At 53.5% G+C, this 18,239-nt stretch overlaps 8 protein-coding genes across 8 annotated transcripts; 6 read left to right on the forward strand and 2 right to left on the reverse strand.

The window, feature by feature from the left end:
- Nucleotides 1-84: 84 nt before the first annotated feature.
- BJX67DRAFT_349180 (chaperonin-containing T-complex subunit CCT2) lies at nucleotides 85-2,382 on the forward strand. The gene is made up of 4 exons (XM_071028723.1): nucleotides 85-155; nucleotides 211-368; nucleotides 426-1,800; nucleotides 1,852-2,382. Exons 1-4 carry the CDS (start codon nucleotides 153-155, stop codon nucleotides 1,909-1,911), a joined length of 1,596 nt encoding a protein of 531 aa, XP_070887757.1. The 5' UTR covers nucleotides 85-152; the 3' UTR covers nucleotides 1,912-2,382.
- A 1-nt stretch (nucleotide 2,383) lies between these two features.
- On the forward strand, nucleotides 2,384-4,415 carry BJX67DRAFT_349182 (MFS general substrate transporter). The gene is made up of 5 exons (XM_071028724.1): nucleotides 2,384-2,944; nucleotides 3,003-3,015; nucleotides 3,086-3,327; nucleotides 3,394-3,832; nucleotides 3,912-4,415. The coding sequence occupies exons 1-5, from the start codon at nucleotides 2,457-2,459 to the stop codon at nucleotides 4,077-4,079; spliced, it is 1,350 nt and encodes a 449-aa protein (XP_070887758.1). The 5' UTR covers nucleotides 2,384-2,456; the 3' UTR covers nucleotides 4,080-4,415.
- A 594-nt stretch (nucleotides 4,416-5,009) lies between these two features.
- Nucleotides 5,010-6,487, forward strand: BJX67DRAFT_371145 (glycoside hydrolase family 76 protein; the record flags this gene model as incomplete). The annotated part of the gene is made up of 3 exons (XM_071031040.1): nucleotides 5,010-5,106; nucleotides 5,167-5,861; nucleotides 5,909-6,487. 3 exons carry the CDS (start codon nucleotides 5,010-5,012, stop codon nucleotides 6,485-6,487), a joined length of 1,371 nt encoding a protein of 456 aa, XP_070887759.1.
- Nucleotides 6,488-6,803: 316 nt separating this feature from the next.
- Nucleotides 6,804-10,328, forward strand: BJX67DRAFT_37145 (uncharacterized protein). The gene is made up of 2 exons (XM_071031088.1): nucleotides 6,804-7,331; nucleotides 7,406-10,328. Exons 1-2 carry the CDS (start codon nucleotides 7,087-7,089, stop codon nucleotides 10,242-10,244), a joined length of 3,084 nt encoding a protein of 1,027 aa, XP_070887760.1. The 5' UTR covers nucleotides 6,804-7,086; the 3' UTR covers nucleotides 10,245-10,328.
- An 84-nt stretch (nucleotides 10,329-10,412) lies between these two features.
- BJX67DRAFT_371146 (branched-chain amino acid aminotransferase) lies at nucleotides 10,413-11,634 on the reverse strand (the record flags this gene model as incomplete). The annotated part of the gene is made up of 2 exons (XM_071031041.1): nucleotides 10,413-11,473; nucleotides 11,562-11,634. 2 exons carry the CDS (start codon nucleotides 11,632-11,634, stop codon nucleotides 10,413-10,415), a joined length of 1,134 nt encoding a protein of 377 aa, XP_070887761.1.
- Nucleotides 11,635-11,826: 192 nt separating this feature from the next.
- On the reverse strand, nucleotides 11,827-13,565 carry BJX67DRAFT_37134 (uncharacterized protein). Its single transcript, XM_071031068.1, has one exon. The coding sequence runs from the start codon at nucleotides 13,145-13,147 to the stop codon at nucleotides 12,272-12,274; it is 876 nt and encodes a 291-aa protein (XP_070887762.1). The 5' UTR covers nucleotides 13,148-13,565; the 3' UTR covers nucleotides 11,827-12,271.
- A 1,199-nt stretch (nucleotides 13,566-14,764) lies between these two features.
- BJX67DRAFT_349193 (glycoside hydrolase family 76 protein) lies at nucleotides 14,765-16,671 on the forward strand. The gene is made up of 4 exons (XM_071028725.1): nucleotides 14,765-14,972; nucleotides 15,073-15,320; nucleotides 15,372-15,824; nucleotides 15,885-16,671. Exons 1-4 carry the CDS (start codon nucleotides 14,867-14,869, stop codon nucleotides 16,452-16,454), a joined length of 1,377 nt encoding a protein of 458 aa, XP_070887763.1. The 5' UTR covers nucleotides 14,765-14,866; the 3' UTR covers nucleotides 16,455-16,671.
- BJX67DRAFT_37181 (uncharacterized protein) lies at nucleotides 16,291-17,850 on the forward strand. Its single transcript, XM_071031142.1, has 3 exons — nucleotides 16,291-17,233; nucleotides 17,296-17,520; nucleotides 17,584-17,850. Exons 1-3 carry the CDS (start codon nucleotides 16,709-16,711, stop codon nucleotides 17,650-17,652), a joined length of 819 nt encoding a protein of 272 aa, XP_070887764.1. The 5' UTR covers nucleotides 16,291-16,708; the 3' UTR covers nucleotides 17,653-17,850.
- The last annotated feature ends 389 nt before the right edge of the window (nucleotides 17,851-18,239 follow it).

An 18,239-nucleotide genomic window follows, 5' to 3' on the forward strand; every position in this document is an offset into this window, starting at 1 on the left:
GGCGGTCTGGAGCTCGGGCCACATCGCGAACTTTTCTGGGCTGTCCCGCATCGCCCAAGAATTGTGGGAGTCTCTCCGCCAGTTCCTCAGCATCCCTGAGCTCCCAAGTTCCACCGTCTCGGTAGTCTTCCTTCCATACCCAACGGTTTATCATGGTGAGCATTCCGGAGCTAGTTCTTGCCTCTTATTATCTTTACTAATGCTGCCCAGGCGTCCTTCGCCAATCCCACGCAGATCTTTGCGGACGATGTAGTCGAGGAGAAAGGAGAGAACGCCCGTCTCTCTGCCTTTGTCGGCGCTATTGCCGTCGGTGATCTAGTCAAGAGCACATTAGGTCCTAAGGGAATGGATAAGATCTTACAATCGGCGTTAGTGCGCCCGGATTCCAAATGGCGGGGCGAGGTAGAATGCTGATAAAGTGCTAGGTCGACCGGAGAAATCCTTGTTACGAATGACGGTGCTACGATCCTCAAAGCGATCGCCCTCGATAACGCCGCTGCGAAGGTACTCGTGAATATTTCCAAAGTTCAGGACGACGAAGTCGGTGACGGAACGACGTCCGTGACGGTATTGGCGGCAGAACTGTTGCGTGAAGCGGAAAAGCTGGTCAACCGCAAGATCCATCCCCAGACTATCATCGAAGGATACCGTATAGCTAGCCGTGCGGCTCTCGAATCTCTTGAGAAGATTGCTGTCGACCGCAATGAGGATAAGGAGTTGTTCCGCAAAGATCTCCATTCCATCGCTTCTACTACCCTCAGCTCCAAAGTTCTGGCTCAGGACCGCGATCACTTCGCTACCCTCGCCTGTGATGCCGTCCTCCGACTTCGAGGCTCCACCGACCTGAGTCACATTCAGATCATCAAGAAGGCTGGTGGGAAGCTCAGCGACTCGTACCTCGATGAGGGGTTTATTTTGGACAAGAAGATCGGTGTCAATCAGCCAAAACGCTTAGAGAACGCCAAGATCCTCGTTGCAAACACCGCCATGGACACAGACAAGGTGAAGATCTTTGGTGCGCGCGTGAAGGTCGAGTCAACAGGGAAGTTGGCAGAGCTCGAGAAGGCCGAGCGTGAGAAGATGAAGGCCAAGGTGGAGCGGATAAAGTCACACGGAATTAACTGCTTTGTTAACCGACAACTCATCTACAATTGGCCTGAACAACTATTTACTGAGGCCGGTATAATGTCGATTGAACACGCCGACTTTGATGGCATCGAGCGACTGGCCCTGGTCACCGGCGGCGAGATCGCTTCTACCTTCGACCATCCCGAACAGGTCAAGCTAGGACAGTGTGACCTAATCGAGGAGGTCATTATCGGTGAAGATACCCTCATCAAATTCTCTGGCGTGGCCGCTGGTCAAGCCTGCACAATCGTCCTCCGCGGTGCTACGGAGCAGCTTCTCGACGAAGCCGAGCGATCGCTCCACGATGCTCTTGCCGTGCTTTCCCAAACCGTCAAAGACCCACGGGTGACGCTAGGCGGTGGATGCGCGGAAATGAACATGTCCAAGGCTGTCGAGCAAGCAGCACAAAATACTACGGGTAAGAAGCAGCTAGCTGTCGACTCATTCGCACACGCGCTCAAGCAACTCCCAACAATTCTCGCCGACAACGCTGGTCTAGACTCGAGCGACCTGGTAACCCGTCTACGACAGGCGATCAACAATGGTATGACCAGCTCCGGTTTAGATCTGCTTACACCTGGCGGCGGTATCGCCGACATGCGCGAAATGGGCGTGGTGGAGAGCTACAAGCTGAAGAAAGCTGTTGTGTCTTCCGCATCTGAAGCAGCTGAGGTAGGTTCCTTCTCTGATGTGCTATCATCATGGGCTAACCAATTTCCTTAGCTCCTCCTCCGCGTGGATAACATCATCCGTGCTGCTCCCCGTCGGCGTGAGCGGATGTAAACCGGGCGAAACAGAAATAAGATCTTAATTGACAATATGAAGTCAGCACTCTAGTGCTGGAAGTATGTGGATAGGATGCTCTACTGGAGCGTAATCACAAAATTATAGATCCTCCTTTTATGAAATAAAAGCACCTGGCGAACACTGGCACTCGATATGGTCATGGAATATTCAAGGTATGCGGGGTAGGTAATGTACTGGTCTCATCTTCCATCCCATACTCGTAGTACTTTCTTCGTCTCCAGAGGTATGGTGTGTGAGATGAAGGAGGCCAAAAGCCGCGCTAGACGCCGTCGTTGATCCCGAGTCCAGACCACGGGGTAAGGCTCACCTTGCCGGCAATATTCAACCGTGGTATAGCTCCCGTGTCAGCTCGAGAAAAAGATGAGATTTCTCAGCGCGCCCTATGGCGAACAACCTTGGGAGGCCCCACTGTGCCGCCGCATCCGTCCCAAAGGCAATTCCATTCAACCCTTTCTCCTTGTCTGATCCTTGACTGAACCTTACGCCTTTGAAGGGCTTTCTCAGGTGGGATATCAAGGACTATGTCGACACTCGTCCAGTCCTCCACCACATCCGTGGAACTGACCTTACGGAGTGGCGCCGAGGAACGTCTGCACCGAGCAGAGCGCCCACAACCCCCCCTCGAGACTGACGAGGTGATGCAGGCTTCCCTCGTTTCCGACTCTCAAGTCCCAGACGGAGGGTACGGGTGGGTCGTGATAACCGCCTGCGGCGTTCTTACCTGGTGGTTCGGTGGCACATCCTATTCCTGGGGTATCTTTCAAGCGGCCTTGGTCAAAGAGGGCGTTTCGAATGCCTCCACGCTTGCTTTTGTTGGTTCCCTTGCGACCGCATTTATCTCCTTTCTAGGGATCATCAATGCCAGGCTGGTTCGCTTGTTTGGGACTCGGGTGTGCGCTGTTCTGGGCGTTCTTTTCCTTGGCACCAGCGAGATCCTCAGTGGCTTTACGGTGAAGAGTATTGGAGGGCTTTTCGTGACCGCTGGGGCGCTCATGGGAATGGGAATCAGGTAAAATCTTGCTGCCCCTGACTTTGAAGCTCTCTCTGTGGCTAATTCATGGGTGTAGTCTTTGCTTTATGGTGAGCTACAGGTCTACAGGCGCGGGAGTATTCAAGTGCACGTCTAACCACATTATATTGGCGTATATAGGTTGTTTCGGTTATCCCCGCACAGTACTTCAAATCGAAGCGAGGAATCGCCAATGGAATCGTCTACGCAGGCGGCGGTCTAGGCGGCACCGTCATCAGCTTTATCATAGACGCCCTCATCCAATCGACAGGCGTAGCCTGGACGTTTAGGGCCATAGGTCTACTCACCCTGGCGACTGGTATCCCTGCTGCACTCCTCATTAAGGAGCGAATACCAATACCCAAAGCTGCCATCGTCGAATGGTAAGTTGCGCCCCTCCCCAACTTTCTGAGATATATTCGAAGAACTGCTTTAATGCCAGCGTCCAGGCAACTTTTCCGCGACGCTCGCTTCACCCTCCTTTTCTTAACCGGCGCAATCGCCACATTTCCCCTCTTCGTCCCCCCATTCTTCCTCCCCCTATACACCGATTCACTGGGAATGAAATCCTCCGTTGGCGCTGGCGTGGTCGCAGCCTTCAACTTCTCCTCGGCTCTGGGTCGTCTCATGTGCGGCTTTTTCAGCGACTTCCTGGGACCGCTAAACACACTTTTCCTGTCCCTCCTCCTTTGCGCCGTGAGCATGCTAGTTCTGTGGCCTGTTTCCAGCTCCGTCGGTCCCCTGATCGCGTTTGTCATTATCAACGGGGTGTCCAATGGCGGGTTCTTTTCGACAATGCCTACTGTTGTCGGGAATGTGTTTGGATCTGCGAGGGTTTCTGTTGCGATGGGGATGATGGTTACGGGTTGGGCTGGGGGCTATTTACTTGTAAGTTGGAGGGTACTCTAGTGTGTCCGCTGGCTATATGAGGAGCCTACGCTGCATTTACTAACAGGGTGTTAAATAGGGCGCTCCCATTGCGGGATATATCCTTGACGCGTCGGGTGGCGAGGAGGGTGGGATCAAGGCATATAGGCCTGCTATCTTCTATGCCGGATCGCTGGCCTTTACTTCGGCCGTGCTGTCTGCAGCCAGTCGGTTGAAGACGGAAATGAGTCTGAAGAAGAAGCTGTGATTACAAGTGCTTTCTTTGGAAGGATACTCTACTGTTCGAACAATGTATATGATTTCGTGGTGTGCTAATATTTAAAGCAGAGTCTCCCTGATCTATAATACATGAAGCATTGGGAGGGAGTATTTATGCCTTGATTAGGGCTGAGTCGTGTCCTTGTTGTATGCGACGTACTTTAGCGTAGCTATGTGAGGAGGGAAAGAGTTCTTGAATTATAAATACTCGCTCAGCAGTCGAAGTCAGTAGAGTTCTTCGCGCCGAGGACTGGATTGGAAGCAGAAATAGTCTTGCCTTCATGCTCGCCGTGGTATACTTGATTTCGGACTTGACGTGTCCTGGTCGACGACTTGTGTCTATCTATCTTATGAGTCCTGTGTTACCCGGTTGTGGAGCTTTCCCCGTATGAAAGGTACCTGACCTCCAAGTCTTCGAGTGCATTACCTGTTTAGGTGCGAACAGCTTGTTTCTTGGCTGGGTACTTGACCGTGATACCAGATATTGATAATGATCAGCAGGAACGAGGCTGCAGGCTGGCGCCACATACTTCCCAGAGGAGAAGCTTAGCTTCCAGCCCTGGAGGTCCCTTGCAGGTGCCTCTGAGGGAAAGCTTGTCTGGGGCAATGACCTCACCGGAATTATTCTTAGCTTCCACGTTCGCGCTCCTCTCTTATGGTCCGGAGATCTCGCCCGCAGGAGTCACACTCAAAAGGTCAAGTTGCTTCCACCCTCTTCATCACCTCTCTTCTCAGACTGTTCATTATCTCTACTACACTGTCTACCCTCAGAGCTTGTGTTGCGGTTCGTGAAGACAACAACAACGACAAACAAGTCCTCATTGTTGTACCTGTGACATTCCTTGGCCAACACTTGACGCCTTTTGGTAGTCTGTGACTTCCTTTGCTTGACACACGCATTATCCTCTCCTCTTTCACAATGGTGCCTCGAAAATGGTTGTGGACAGCCTTCCCGGCCGCTTCCCTAACCGGCTTGGGAACGGTCAATGCTTTTGAACTCAACGTCGAAGACCAAGGCAAGTGTTTACCCATCTACAAATAACTTAGAAGGCATGTGCTTATTATGCTGTTCATAGCGTCCATCAGAAATGCGGCTAGAACAGTAGCGTACAACATGATGAGCCAGTACCACGGCAACGAGTCGGGCCAGATACCCGGGAAGCTCCCTGGGACATGGTGGGAGGGAGGCGCGATGTTCATGACACTGATCCAATACTGGCACTGGACGGGCGATACATCCTACAACGAGGTGACGACGCAGGGCATGCTATGGCAGAAGGGGAAGGACGACTTCTTCCCGTCCAACGACAGCACGTATCTCGGGAACGACGACCAGGTCTTCTGGGGCCTGGCAGCAATCACTGCGGCGGAGTTGAATTTCCCGGAACAAGACGACCAGCCCTCCTGGCTGTCTCTTGCGCAAGGTGTTTTCAACACACAAGTCCCGCGTTGGGATATGACGTGTTGCAATGGGGGCTTGCGGTGGCAGATCTACCCTTACCAGGCTGGGTATACCACCAAGAATGCCATCTCGAATGGTGGTTTGTTCCAGCTAGCTGCGCGACTGGGACGTTATACCAAGAACGAGACTTATATTCAGTGGGCAGAGAAGATATGGGACTGGAGCTCGACAACCCCTCTCCTCAAGCTGTCGGACTGGACGATCGCGGACACGACGAGCATGGCGACCGAGTGCAAGGACCATGGGGATATTCAATGGACGTACAACTATGGTACTTACCTGAGCGGGGCTGCGTACATGTACAACTTGGTAAGCTTCTTCTCTGGCGCGTCAATGGATAGGGCTGACCATGCCAGACCAATGGTGCTGCGAAATGGAAAACTGCGATCGATGGCTACCTAGCAACCACCATGCGCACATTTTTCCCTCAGAAGCTAGGCGGACAGGTCATGTCCGAGATATCTTGCGAGCCGTCCATGAGCTGCGACCGAAACCAAGACTGCTTCAAGGGGTTCCTTGCGTCTTGGTTGACGTTCATGACCACACTCGTACCGCATACTGCGGGCGATATCATCCCCAAGATCCAACGGTCGGCCGTGGCAGCAGCGCGACAATGCTCGGGTGGTGAAATCGGCACCCAGTGTGGACGTCGGTGGCATCAAGCACAATGGGATGGCACTGCGTCGCTGGAATCCGACATGAGCGCACTCAGCGTCATCTCTTCCGCCATGGTCAACTTCAAACACAACCCGCATCCATTAAGCCATGATACCGGCGGCACCAGCAAGAGCAACCCAAAAGCTGGGACGGGAGATGACCCTATACCACAGCGAGTGCGAAGGATCACAGCAGGGGGCCGTGCAGGCGCTTCGATCTTGACCCTCTTGTTCGTGTGCGGCTGGACTTCTGTGATTGCCTGGATGGTCCATGGGTAGGAATATTCTCGTTTCTGTTTGCTTTCTGCGCCCTCGGAAAGAATCCGAGGGTTGCCATGATGTTGCTTCCTCTGGTTTGCGGAAAAATGGCGCCGATGAGCTGCTTGTTTGGCGTTTTGGCGTTTGGCGCGTCAATGCTTGATATTCGGGATGATACCAAATGATTTCCGCTTTGAGATGTAGCTATTTGAATAGATTCTTGCGCGAAAGCTGAGACCATAGATGAGGATGCTGCTTGTCTGGATCCACGGCGGTGAAACGCGTTCGCGCGTCCTTTTTGCCCTTTGGCGTCTCCAAATCTCCCCCACTACTCAACAGCTGCCTCAGCTGGATAACAAAGGCTCCGTTTGAGTCAATTCACTGTTTCTGGTCTTCCTGCCAGTGTTACTCCTTATTGTATTTCTCTGTCGCTACTCTATTATGTTATTGCTTTTCCTCCATCTCTCGACGTTCGTGACCACTCTACCCCTGTGAGGGCCGTACCCGAGCAACACGTTCTTCCAGTCCTCTCTTACTTCAACCACTTTTATCTACGAACCGAGTATGCTTCTTCAAACCGACGCAGCGAAGCTTTAAGTGCGCAACCCTCTGTTCCAAACATGGTTTTTCTACGACTCACCGTCAAGGTCTACCCCCGAGACCAGACCCGCGCCCCCAACTCGTTTTCCTTCCGCTCGCTTCTCGGGGATCGCGAACGCGATGACACGAATCGCAATTCCTCCGCCGCCGCGCCGGGGAAGCCGGCGAGCTTCTTGATTGTGCTGGAGCGGCCAGAGGATGTTACATTGGGTGGGCTGGCGGGTATGATTAAGGAGAAGTGGGCGAAGCTTCGGCCGGCTGCGGAGTGAGTACATGGTCTTCTCTTGCATCTGGCAGAGATGATGGGGAGGCGGAAACGCTAACTCGCAACGCTACTAGACCTCTTGAGATTAAGAAGCTCGTTGACGACGAGCACGAGTCCGACGACCTCGATACCGATATGACTGTCGCGGATGTGTTTGTGGACAACGGGAAGGCCCGGTCTGATGGCCTCGACCAGCGGAGGGTCGTTCGTGTTCTCCAGAGACCCGCGAAAAGCGACGACTCTCCTGTTCGGTTTCCCTCGGTTGCGCAGGACTGGGATGCTGCGGCGGAGCAGTACGAGATCCAGCGACGGTTGGCGTTCAAGAAGGAGAAGCACGAGGTTAGGCTTGATACCATTGCTGAGGAGTCACAGTCGCGGCGAGATTCTGGGTCAAGGTCAAGTCTCGATTCGTGGTCGAATTATACTCCGAACCGAAAACATCGCAGAGATATCCCTGTCTCTTCTGTTGAAAGGGACGATGAAATACCCGTATCACCGTCCCAGCCCGTACCGAATTCGTCAAATCCCGAACCTCCTCGAGACTCTCCTGGCTTTGGCCTAAATGCTGCAAACCGGCGCCTGGAGAGTCAGGAGCTTGGTGACTCACCTCCCTCATCACGCGGTCCAACTCCGAAAAGGAAGCTCTCCACTCGGCTTGAAACTGCTGATAGCCAGAACCCTCTCAATCAAGCCAGCGCTGATAGTGCCGCTACGGCTGACTCGGCGGTCGAGTCGGTGCGTGAAAGTATCAGCCACTCAGTGTCACCGGAAGAAACGTTCTCTGCAAAGCAGAGTCGACCAGAATCTATTTCTCCGGAAGGCGAGTCGGAAGCGCGTCACGAAGCCTCAAGCGACGAGAGTTTTGCTGGAGGTCTGCATGACAAGGACGGTGATGTCACGATGGTGGATGAGACCGCAGCCCCGCGACGCAAACCTCCATCGGCGAAGAGGGAGGCTGCGGCAGCTGTCGTTATAACCACCGCCAGCTCCGGTATTGCTGGGAGCCACTCACGGAAGAGGAAGAATAGTCCGGAGCAGCTATCGCCAAACAAGGAACCCCGTTTAGACAGGACCACACCATCAGAGGGTGCCGGAGGTGAGAGGCGAAACAGCAAGCCTTCTCCTGGAACTCCAAAGCTCAGCCCGTCAGGCAGACGACTGGATAGGATTTCCTCCTTTTCCGGGGTTGCCCGCCGTCTCAGCTTCACAGAGCAATCAGTAGAGCCTCCGAAACATGGCTTGGGACTTGGTATCACCAGAAGTCCACCCAAAAAAGAGCCAGTCCTTCTAGATTTGTCACAAGACTCTACACAATCGAACGAATCACTCCCTATAGGCACACCGATACCATCCTTCCGGCGGGAGTCGTTAACCCAGAATGCCTCCACGCCGACGAACCTTCCTACTTCCGCCGATAAGGTGAAGAATATAAGCTCAGCGTTGAGGAAAGAGACGTCCGTTGAACGCAACGCGAAACGCCGCTCCGTTTCGTTTGCAGATGATGACGAGGTTCTTATTACCGGATCACAACCGACTCCCAAATCAGCGCCCCAGCGTACTGTAGCATCTAGCACTGAGTCTTCAAGGAATCACTCTCAACCGGCAAGCTCCCAGCCGGTGGCCAAGAAACGCCAGTCCAGTGGTGGCCCAATAAAATACCCACCCGGAACTACGCAAGAACTTATCGATCAAGTGGAACGGAAAGTGGCGGAGAGAACAGAACGGCAGGATCGGGAGAAGGCTGAGTTTGAAGACAAGATCAAAACTGCCGAGGAGAAGAATCTGAGCCCGGATTATGTGCGCTTACTGAAAGACGCGTACGACACCTGCCAGCAACTCCAGAAGCTCGAGAACCGGAATAGGCAGTCTGAAAAGAAGCGGACTGAAAGATGTCGAACCCAGCTCGAAACCCAAATTGCAGAGATCCAAAGACTCGAATCTGTCATGGAAAAGTCATCTCCGAACGCGGGAAAGAAGTCTCAGTTGTCTCGGAAGTCGCCAAAACCCCAGAAGGAAACAGCTGCCACTGCCGCATTACAAAAGCCGTCTTCTACGACGGCTGGCGCCAGCCGGGATAAAACTTCGCCAGTGACTAAGTTTTCGGGCTGGAACGCGGTCAATAACCCCAGTACGGTGGCCAAAGGTGTGAAGCCCGCTGCTCCCGTCGCAAACGGCCCCGGCCCTAGATCTGATCCAAAACCCATGGCGCGGACTGTGGCAACCAAAACCATACCGTCGCCGTCGAAGGCCTCTTCAGTCCAGTCACAGAACTCCACCGCATCGGACGAAGTTGAACTACCTGCTATGAAGGTACGAGCCCGACCAGGCGGCGCGAAGAAGTCAAGCCCGGAAAACCTCGTTGAAGTGTCTTCGTCGGAGTCTGAGGAGGAGTCAGACACCTCATCATCAGGCTCCTCAGAATCCGAATCCGAGTCCGAGTCGGAATCTCAATCTGAGCCCGAAAACGCACCCAAGGGGGCCTCCTCCCCACCTTCTGCGCAACAAAACGCGTCACAGGCGCAGTCGCAGCCTCAACCCTGGGCCTGGACTGGGACCGCCACTGGTACCGGAAACACGCGTCTTTCATTGAAGGCTATCAAGGGAGAGGTAGCGAGCCAGGCCGCTGCAAAAGCCGCTCCGAAGCGCACCGTCAATGGCCCGCCGCGGAAGGGGATATTCGAGCCGCCGGACAGCGATGACTCGGAGGATACCGAGAGTGACAGTGAAAGCGAGAGCGAGAGTGATAGTAGTAGTGATGATAGTGACAGCAGCAGCGAAGGCGAGAAGGAGAGTGGAAAGGGTACGAATAGCCAGAGACACAGTCAGAGCCTCATCAGTGGCGACGAAGGGGATATCATGTCCAGTGGGCAGGTGAGGAAACTAAAGCCTGCGAGGATGCGACCTACAAAGTAGGGCTGGATGGTTGTCAGGCTGCCGGATTCGTTTGCCTTCCACTCTGGGCGTCAAATTCTCGTTAATGTATGTACTAGCATCAAGGAGCGCATCGGACTGAATCATGGAACAGCACTTTTAATCTATGCATCCACCATACATGATCTAAGGCGCTTCAGTTCTTCTCTACTACTTCTCTGCAGCCTCCACCCACCCAGCTGGCGGCGGCCTCACAACATGATTCCACCCTAGACTCTCCTCAATCTTCCCTAGCTGGATTCCCTTCAACGTCTTCAACAGCTTCCCAAAGACCTCGCCACCACCCGCTCCCTCCCCACCAACCTCATACTCAAACTTATCGTCCGTCGACCTCCTCGTAATACTTCGAATAGGAACCAACGCCGCCGCCGTCCCAGCCGCCATAACCTCCTCAAACTCCGGCAACTCCTCGTACGGAATCCGCCTCTTCTCAACCGCGAACCCAAACCACCGTCTCCCAATCTCGCAAACACTCGCCGCAGTCACGCTATCAATCACATTCGGGCTATCCGGCTGCACCAGCGTCACCGCCCCAGTGACCTTATCCCGCTTCACGGCAATCATCGCCGAGGTCGAGAACTCATCAATCTCCGACCGCGTCCGACTATCCAGGTGCAGGGTAATCCCGTACCCCTCGGCATGCGCCTTCGCCGAATGCCGCAGCACAGGCGCATAATTCCCGCCCACCTTCGCGCTCCCCGTCCCCTCCGGCGCCGCCCGATCAAAGTCCTCCAATATCAGCGCGTCAACCGCACTAACGCCATGGTACACGCCCGTCGGCATGACAAAGACAACGAAGGTATATTCGTCCGGCGGCGAAAGCCCCAGCTGCGCGCTCGACCCGAAGACCAGGGGCCGGATGTACATCGCGGCGCCCGTCTCATGGGGCGGGACGAACTCCGCGTTCGCGGCGACGGCGAGCTCGACGGATTCCAGGAAGAGGGACTCCGGGACGGGCGGGATGGATATGAATGAGACGGAGCGGGCGAGGCGTGCGGCGTTGCGGTCTGGGCGGAAGATTGTGATTTTGTCAACGTCCCCTTCTGCGGTGGGTGGCGGGTGTCGGAAGGCCTTGAGGCCCTCGTAGGCTTGTTGGCCGTAGTTTAGACCCGGGGCCATGCCGTGGATGGGGAGGTAGGGGGATTTCACGAATGTGGGTGGGGACCAGGATTTTGTGGTGGAGGAGTAGCGGGATTCGACGTGGCCGTTTACTGTTCATTGTTTTCGGTTTAGAAGGAGAGAGAAGATATGGGATCTTGTTGTGGTGTGAGGGGTACGATAGTTAGTCGGGGAGCTCACCTTCACGGACTTTGAAGCCGACATTGCTCCAGTCAATCGTGTCGACGGGGGGAGGAGGGAAGTGGGATGCCATTGGGATTGCTGTTGGGAAATTGGGAGCTGTAAATGTGGTGAGAGGTTGGAGGGAAGAGGAAGAGAGGAAGAAGAGGGGTGGAGATGGAGGAGGAACGCGGAAGTCCGAAATCGGCCGTTGGCTACAGCAAGGCTGACTCAGAGCAGGACCAGAGTAACCAAGTAAATGTAACTAATCGTATCACAGATGAACATGCAATGAGTAGGCTATTGGAAAGTTTATTCGTGAAAGAGAATGAATGGATCGAAGGAGATATGTACATGGTCAGCTATTGTTGGAGCTGTGTTTGCCAGGGCTTTGGAGCCAACAAGCGCATCTTTGATGAAGTCTCAAGTCTTCTCTCAATCACGCAAATAATGCCGAATCTCCTGCTAAGCACTCTGCTCCATCTACTATAGACAGCCTTTTTGACAGCTTTTTGGACCAATTGAGAGGTTTGCTGCCTAGGGGGTCTTTGAGCCCCAGTTCTCCATCTTGGGCGGCTCCACAAGAGTAGGGGCATAACGTGAACGGAAGCTCGTTCGGTGCGCAATTGGGGTGATCTTGCGAGCGCAGTGAAGCTGTGGAAGAATTCCATCCGGCGGGTCCACGTCATCCGGCGGATACCCTGCCTCACCTTGAGCGTATGATTAGCGTCTCAAAGCTTTGAGTCTCCCCTCGAAAGCGTCTCGCGATCGTGGAACTCAAGCAGGCAGCGATTGCGCGAACGACCCTCCCAATCTGACGACAGCCCTGTGTCGAATTCCGTCGCGGTGGAGGGGGGGCCCTGCGCAATCTGAACCAGACGACCCAGCACAGCATATTCAAGCTTCAGCTTGATACTATATGCGACGGGTTTGAACATCACTTGCACGGAGTAGAATCCAACGTACTCGATAATCACGACGGTGAAGTCGATGATCAACACCACAATATTGATTACGAGCAGCTGTGCGAGGATCTGGTGGTGACGACGCTCGGTTCGCAGGCGCAGCATCTTCGCCGTTTCCCAGACGTAGATTCCGGAGATTATGGCCTCCTGGATACAGAAGACTACGAGCTGAATGCGCTCCATGATATCGTATCCGGCTGCGAAGATGTGCGGGTGTTCTGATACAGAGCCGAACAAGAGGACGGCGACGGGGATGTGCAGCAGCACAGCGTTGACGATAATCATGACAAGGAGGCTCTTGAGGAGTCGTGCATTCTGCAGGACGAGGTGTAGACGAGACCAGAGGACCAGGGAGTGGCCAGTAACGGTGGCGCACCAGCCAACGATAATAAGGCTGACGGCGACATAGCGAGAGACATCAGGCCGGAAGAACAGTAACACGAAGCCCGACCCATGAGGGATCAGGCTGACCGACGTGACGAGTAGGCACCAGAAGTACAAACTACCCCGGCGCTTGAAGGTGGCGAGACACAGGACCAGCAGCTCGATGACATTGTAGTAGATAAGGGCAGCAAAGGCGGCGAGGACGAAAGGAACGACCGGGTCATCATCGATGCCGAGCAGAGCCAGATGTGATGACATCGGGGATAGGCATTGTTTCTCAGAAGGAAATCCTCAAGAGTGCGGGTCAAATCTCTGACCTTTGAAAGGTATTTATCCCTGGAGTCGAGACGGAATTATTGACGGTTCCATGCAAATGCTTGACTTTGACCTCCGAAGATCAGCGGCCACGGTCAACCAGACTATTGAATCTTGACAGGTCAATGGCCCAACCACGGTGCGGCTCGGAAATGTTCATTGTGTGACGAAACTGGGGTTTGATTATCTTTTCTTCTTTCGCCGGCTCAGGGACGAAGGAAACGGATTTGCCGGGGTTTCTTCCCCGAGTTGACTCTGCGGTCCCAAAACTCTGCTGACTCCCGCAAACTTTTTCTGAGAGACTCAAGGAGAATCAACCGAAATCCAAAACTGCGCCCAGGGAGGTTCAGCTGCGTGGGAGTATGGGCATCGTCAGGGCGTCAAAGAGTTTCCGATGGATGGCACAATGGTCGGAGTGAGGTCTATTCATGAACTTTCTCCCAGTTTCCGAGGCAGTCGGAGTGTAGATCAATCTTAATCGCTGTGCGTTCAGAATGCAGTTCGAGAACGGTGAGACATCGTCCTCGCAAGGTCCAAGTAACGAGCCAGACGACGGACAGAAGACTACATCACGCTGTTTAGGTCAATTGGGAAGACACGGCGGCGGCGAAACTATGGATACATTTTTCGTTCCTCCTTATTGATTTCATTTCCTTTGTGCCGTCTCCTGCTTTGCTTTCTTTTCCGACATCGCCAGATCGAGGTGGGTCAAGCTGTTTCATTATTATACAACCTTCTGAAGCCGCCTGTGGTTTCTGTATATTGAGAATTCGAGGACGTTCATCTTGTGGGATCGTCAGAGTCAAAGTATCGGGTTGAAGTTCCTGGTCTCGAGAAGAAAGGGGAAACTAGATATGCACACCCAGGAATCTTTTGTCTCAATTCTTGCTTCACGAGTTTGTCTCGACAGGTGGCGGAGGATATCACTGTCAGGGGCCCAATGGCAGTCCTGCGAGGCTTCGACTCGAGTCCTGCAAACTTTACATGGAGCATCCATGCTTTCCGTCGACGGGCCGCGTAATTAAACTTCTTGGTTCAGATCGAGGCAGTGAGAGTCTATTCTCAGGTTCAACAGCCCGATGGTGGCGTCCGCTTGGCTGGCGAACCGGGCTGTGATGTCGAGAAAGAAGGCAGAAGGAGAAGCCAGGAAGTGTATCCAGAACTGATATGATTGGTCGATTGGTCAGTTTCAGCATGTTCCAAGGTTGTTTCTGATCATCTCCTGGTTGGAACACTGGCGCCTAATCCGGGCACGTGATTATGAAGCGCCGGAAGAATGTTGATCCGCTAAACCTGTAATGACTAAGCGTCTCCTTTTTTGTCTGAAGCGGAGACCCTCTAACCTTATCTGGGAAGGAGTTGCCCTCGGTGCCTCTTGGCGCAACTCAGTCCAGGCAAGAACCCGGCTCCGCCATTGGTCCAAACGCACATTCGGGGGCTGAGCTGGACTTGGCATGCTGGGCAAGGGGCTTGCTCGGGGCGTGATTTGCGGCCCTGTTGAGGAGCCTGGAAGCCTGGCATCTTGGCCAGATCAGGTGAGACTTCCTTTTAACCTCACACGAACGAGCCGTTGTTCAGGAACCTGCACTTTTCCAGCTCAGTGTCGGCTTTCCGCCCGTATCCCCATCTTTCACCTCCCGCTCCTGAATTACTGGGGAAGACATGCGCTGGCGCAGTTTAGGATCCCTCGGTGGGGCCGCCGCCCTGGCGCTTCTGCTCCAGGGCCAGCTCGTCCGCTCTGATATCCCTATTGAGGTTACCTCGACTGGTATGCCTTCCTCCCGCACTAGACCCTGCCTATCCCCCGTCCAATGAGACCAGGCAGTCAAAAGATGCGCGTTGGGATGCATTATCTGATTTGCATCCAGATTCTCTCAAAGCGGCCGGCAAGGCCATCGCCGCTCCCATGTGGGAATTTTACTTGCAGAACCAAACAGAGGGTATTCCAGGAAAGCTGACCGACACCTGGTATGTTGCTGGCGCCATGTTCATGACCCTGATGCAGTATTGGCAAGTATCCGGCGACAATCAGTACAACTCTGTCGTCTCCCACGATATGATGTTCCAGGCTGGACGCAACTACGACTACTTCGACTCCAACTACAGTCAATGGCTGGTGAGTACCACCATACCCTTGCAGCCCCTCAGTAACTGAACATTGCCCAAGGGTAACGATGACCAAATGTTTTGGGGTTTGGCCGCCATTACCGCATCGGAGACAGGATTCCCAGAGGTCAAAGGTAAGCCCACATGGACGTCTCTCGCCCGTGCCGTCGCCACTATGCAAATGAACCGCTGGGACACGTCGACTTGTAATGGTGGTATCACCTGGCAGATCCACCCGTGGCAAGCCGGCTACACGCTGCGCAACTCCATCTCCAACGGCGGGCTCTTCCAGCTCGCAGCCCGCCTCGCCCGTTTTACGCACAACTCAACATACATTGAGTGGGCCGAGAAGATATTCAACTGGTCCCTCGACTCGCCCTTAATTAAAGAAGAGATCAACTGGTTCGTTGCGGATTCCACATCCGGCGACAACAATTGCGTCGATAGTGGCGATATGCAATGGTCCTACAACTACGGCACCTATCTCGTTGGCAGTGCTGTCATGTACAATATCGTACGTCCCACCATCCCAAGCTTATTCTCTCGTAGTTCTGTGTTCTAATAAGACTACCAGACCCAGGACGAAAAATGGCTCCGCCGCACAAAGGGCCTTCTTGGCCGCCTCTCAACCCACTTCTTCCCTAAGGAATATGGCGGCAACGTATTCTCTGAGGTTGCGTGCGAAAAGCTGCATACTTGCGATCGCAACATGCTCAATTTCAAGGGCTGGACCTCTCTCTGGATGGCCATGACTGCCTGGATGGTCCCGGAGACCCGAGCCATCATCACTCCCAAACTCCAGGGTTCCGCCGTCGCAATCGGCAAGCAGTGCGACGGTGAGACGGATAATCTCTGCGGGAATCGCTGGTACCAGGACACCTGGGATGGGATCAAGGGACTCGAGGTGCAGATGGCTGCGCTTGGAGGGATTACCTCAAACCTGATGCTACTAGCCAATACTTCGCCGAAGACGGTCGATAATAATCCAAACGCAAAGGAGCAGTTTTTGGACACATATAGCGACGACACACCGGATGCCTTGCCGCATATCACGACGGGCGATCGAGTGGGGAGCTGGATTTTGACGGTGCTTTGGGGGTCGGGAGTCGTTGCTGCGGCGTGGTGGCTGATTAAACAGAAGTAGTCCTTTTCTGCGTTGCGTGTAAGGTAAATATGTCACTTTAGGGTAAGGCGATGGTTTCATTTCTCCGATTATTATTTGCTTTGCAGATCGGTTTATCGGCATTTGAACATAGCTAGTTGTTTCCAGCTTGTACTTAGGAATTGTTCCCCGCACAGCTGAGCCGAGGCACTGGAAGATAGTTATAGAGAACGCTGGTCTCCAAATCGATTCGACTCACTCAACTCTCTCACCACGCCAGTGGGAACCATAGCATCATGCCCGCCCTGGCCCTTCTCCTCGTCTCACTAAATCCTGGTGTCGACGCTAAGGATTTCGTCCAAGAGCTGAAGAAATCCCCCAACACCAAGGTCATTGTCGCCTCCCGTCCACGGCGAGTCATCATCAGCCCGACCGTCCTCGACTTCAAGCCCCTACTCTCGGAACACTGGGATATCCTCCTCCTTTTACAGCCATCTAATCCCGAAGAGCCGCTCTTTCCTCCGCGCCTTGAATCCCGGATCTGGAAAACGTATCGACTGAAAGTCGGAATCCCGTCGAAGCTGCTGAGCACATACCCCGAGCGGGATACACAGCTGAAGCGCGATGCCGCGGGCATCCCACTGACCGGATCTCTCGATAACGTCAAAGCAGAGACGTCTTCGCATAATCTCGAGATCTCCCCAGACCTCTTCGACTTCATGGAACGGTTTACGAAGATCCACGATAAGCCTGTGACAATGCTGAACTTGTTGCACTTCCACCACCCTGACGGGAAGAAGAACTATTTCAAATATGGCCAGGTACCACTTCCGCTCCCAGCGAACTCCAAAATTCCAATAGCAACGACTAATGGTAAAACTAGGGCTTCACCCCCGTCGCCGCGAAACGTGGCGGAAACGCTAAGCTGGTCGGGAATGTGATCAGGCCTGCGTCCGCTGCAGATACGGACTCGCGCGGCGAATATGACAGGCCCGAGCAGGAGTGGTGGAATGAGATCTCTATTGTGCATTATCCGTCTATTCGGCATTTTTGTGATATGCTTGCAGCGGAGGATTATCAGGAGGTTAATCGGAAGTATAGGCTTGCGGTGAGTTTCCTAGGGTTTTCCCCGCTCCTATGGATTAGGATGTTTTGCTAATCAGTTACTTAGGCCCTTCGAGACACGTTCTTGCTATGCACGACTGAGTTTGATTTGGAGGGGGAGGCATCGAAGTTGTAATGGCGAGGCTGGGGTATTTGTCTACATATATGTAGATAGATATTGTTAACCCCTGTCTACATCCGCATGCACTACACCACTCATACAGGCACATCTACCTACGTTGGTTTAAGTATCAGCGCGATTGGGATGTCCAAACTTAGCTGAGCAAAGGCATGGCAAACCGATTTATATTGGCGGACTGCCCCGGGCCAGCAAAGCGAGGGTTCCTTGTTGGGGCTGGGGAGGGGTAACTATTCCTATCATGTCTGGCTTTGAGCCAGATTTATGGTGTAAATACTGTTCGGTGGGTACAGATATTGGCGAAGAAATGATAGTAATAAGTCTGAATTATATATTTCTGACGGTACTATAGACATGACCCAGTAGAAGACTGCCGGTTCATGATTTCAGCCCATGAACATGTATTTGAATTACACTTGGGCCACTTTACCAGTTACCAAAATCATATGTGACTGCATCAAGGAAATTCAAGGTTATGGTAAGGTATTTCTCCTCGCGGATGCTGTTTGGACCTACCGGCGCGGAGAAGAGACCCGTTTACCACAACCCCCCGGCCTCCCTAAACGCCACAGAGCGACAAGGTT

Source organism: Aspergillus lucknowensis, assembly GCF_044049455.1.
Source record: "Aspergillus lucknowensis strain CBS 449.75 chromosome Unknown BJX67scaffold_12, whole genome shotgun sequence".
Lineage (NCBI taxonomy): Eukaryota > Fungi > Ascomycota > Eurotiomycetes > Eurotiales > Aspergillaceae > Aspergillus > Aspergillus lucknowensis.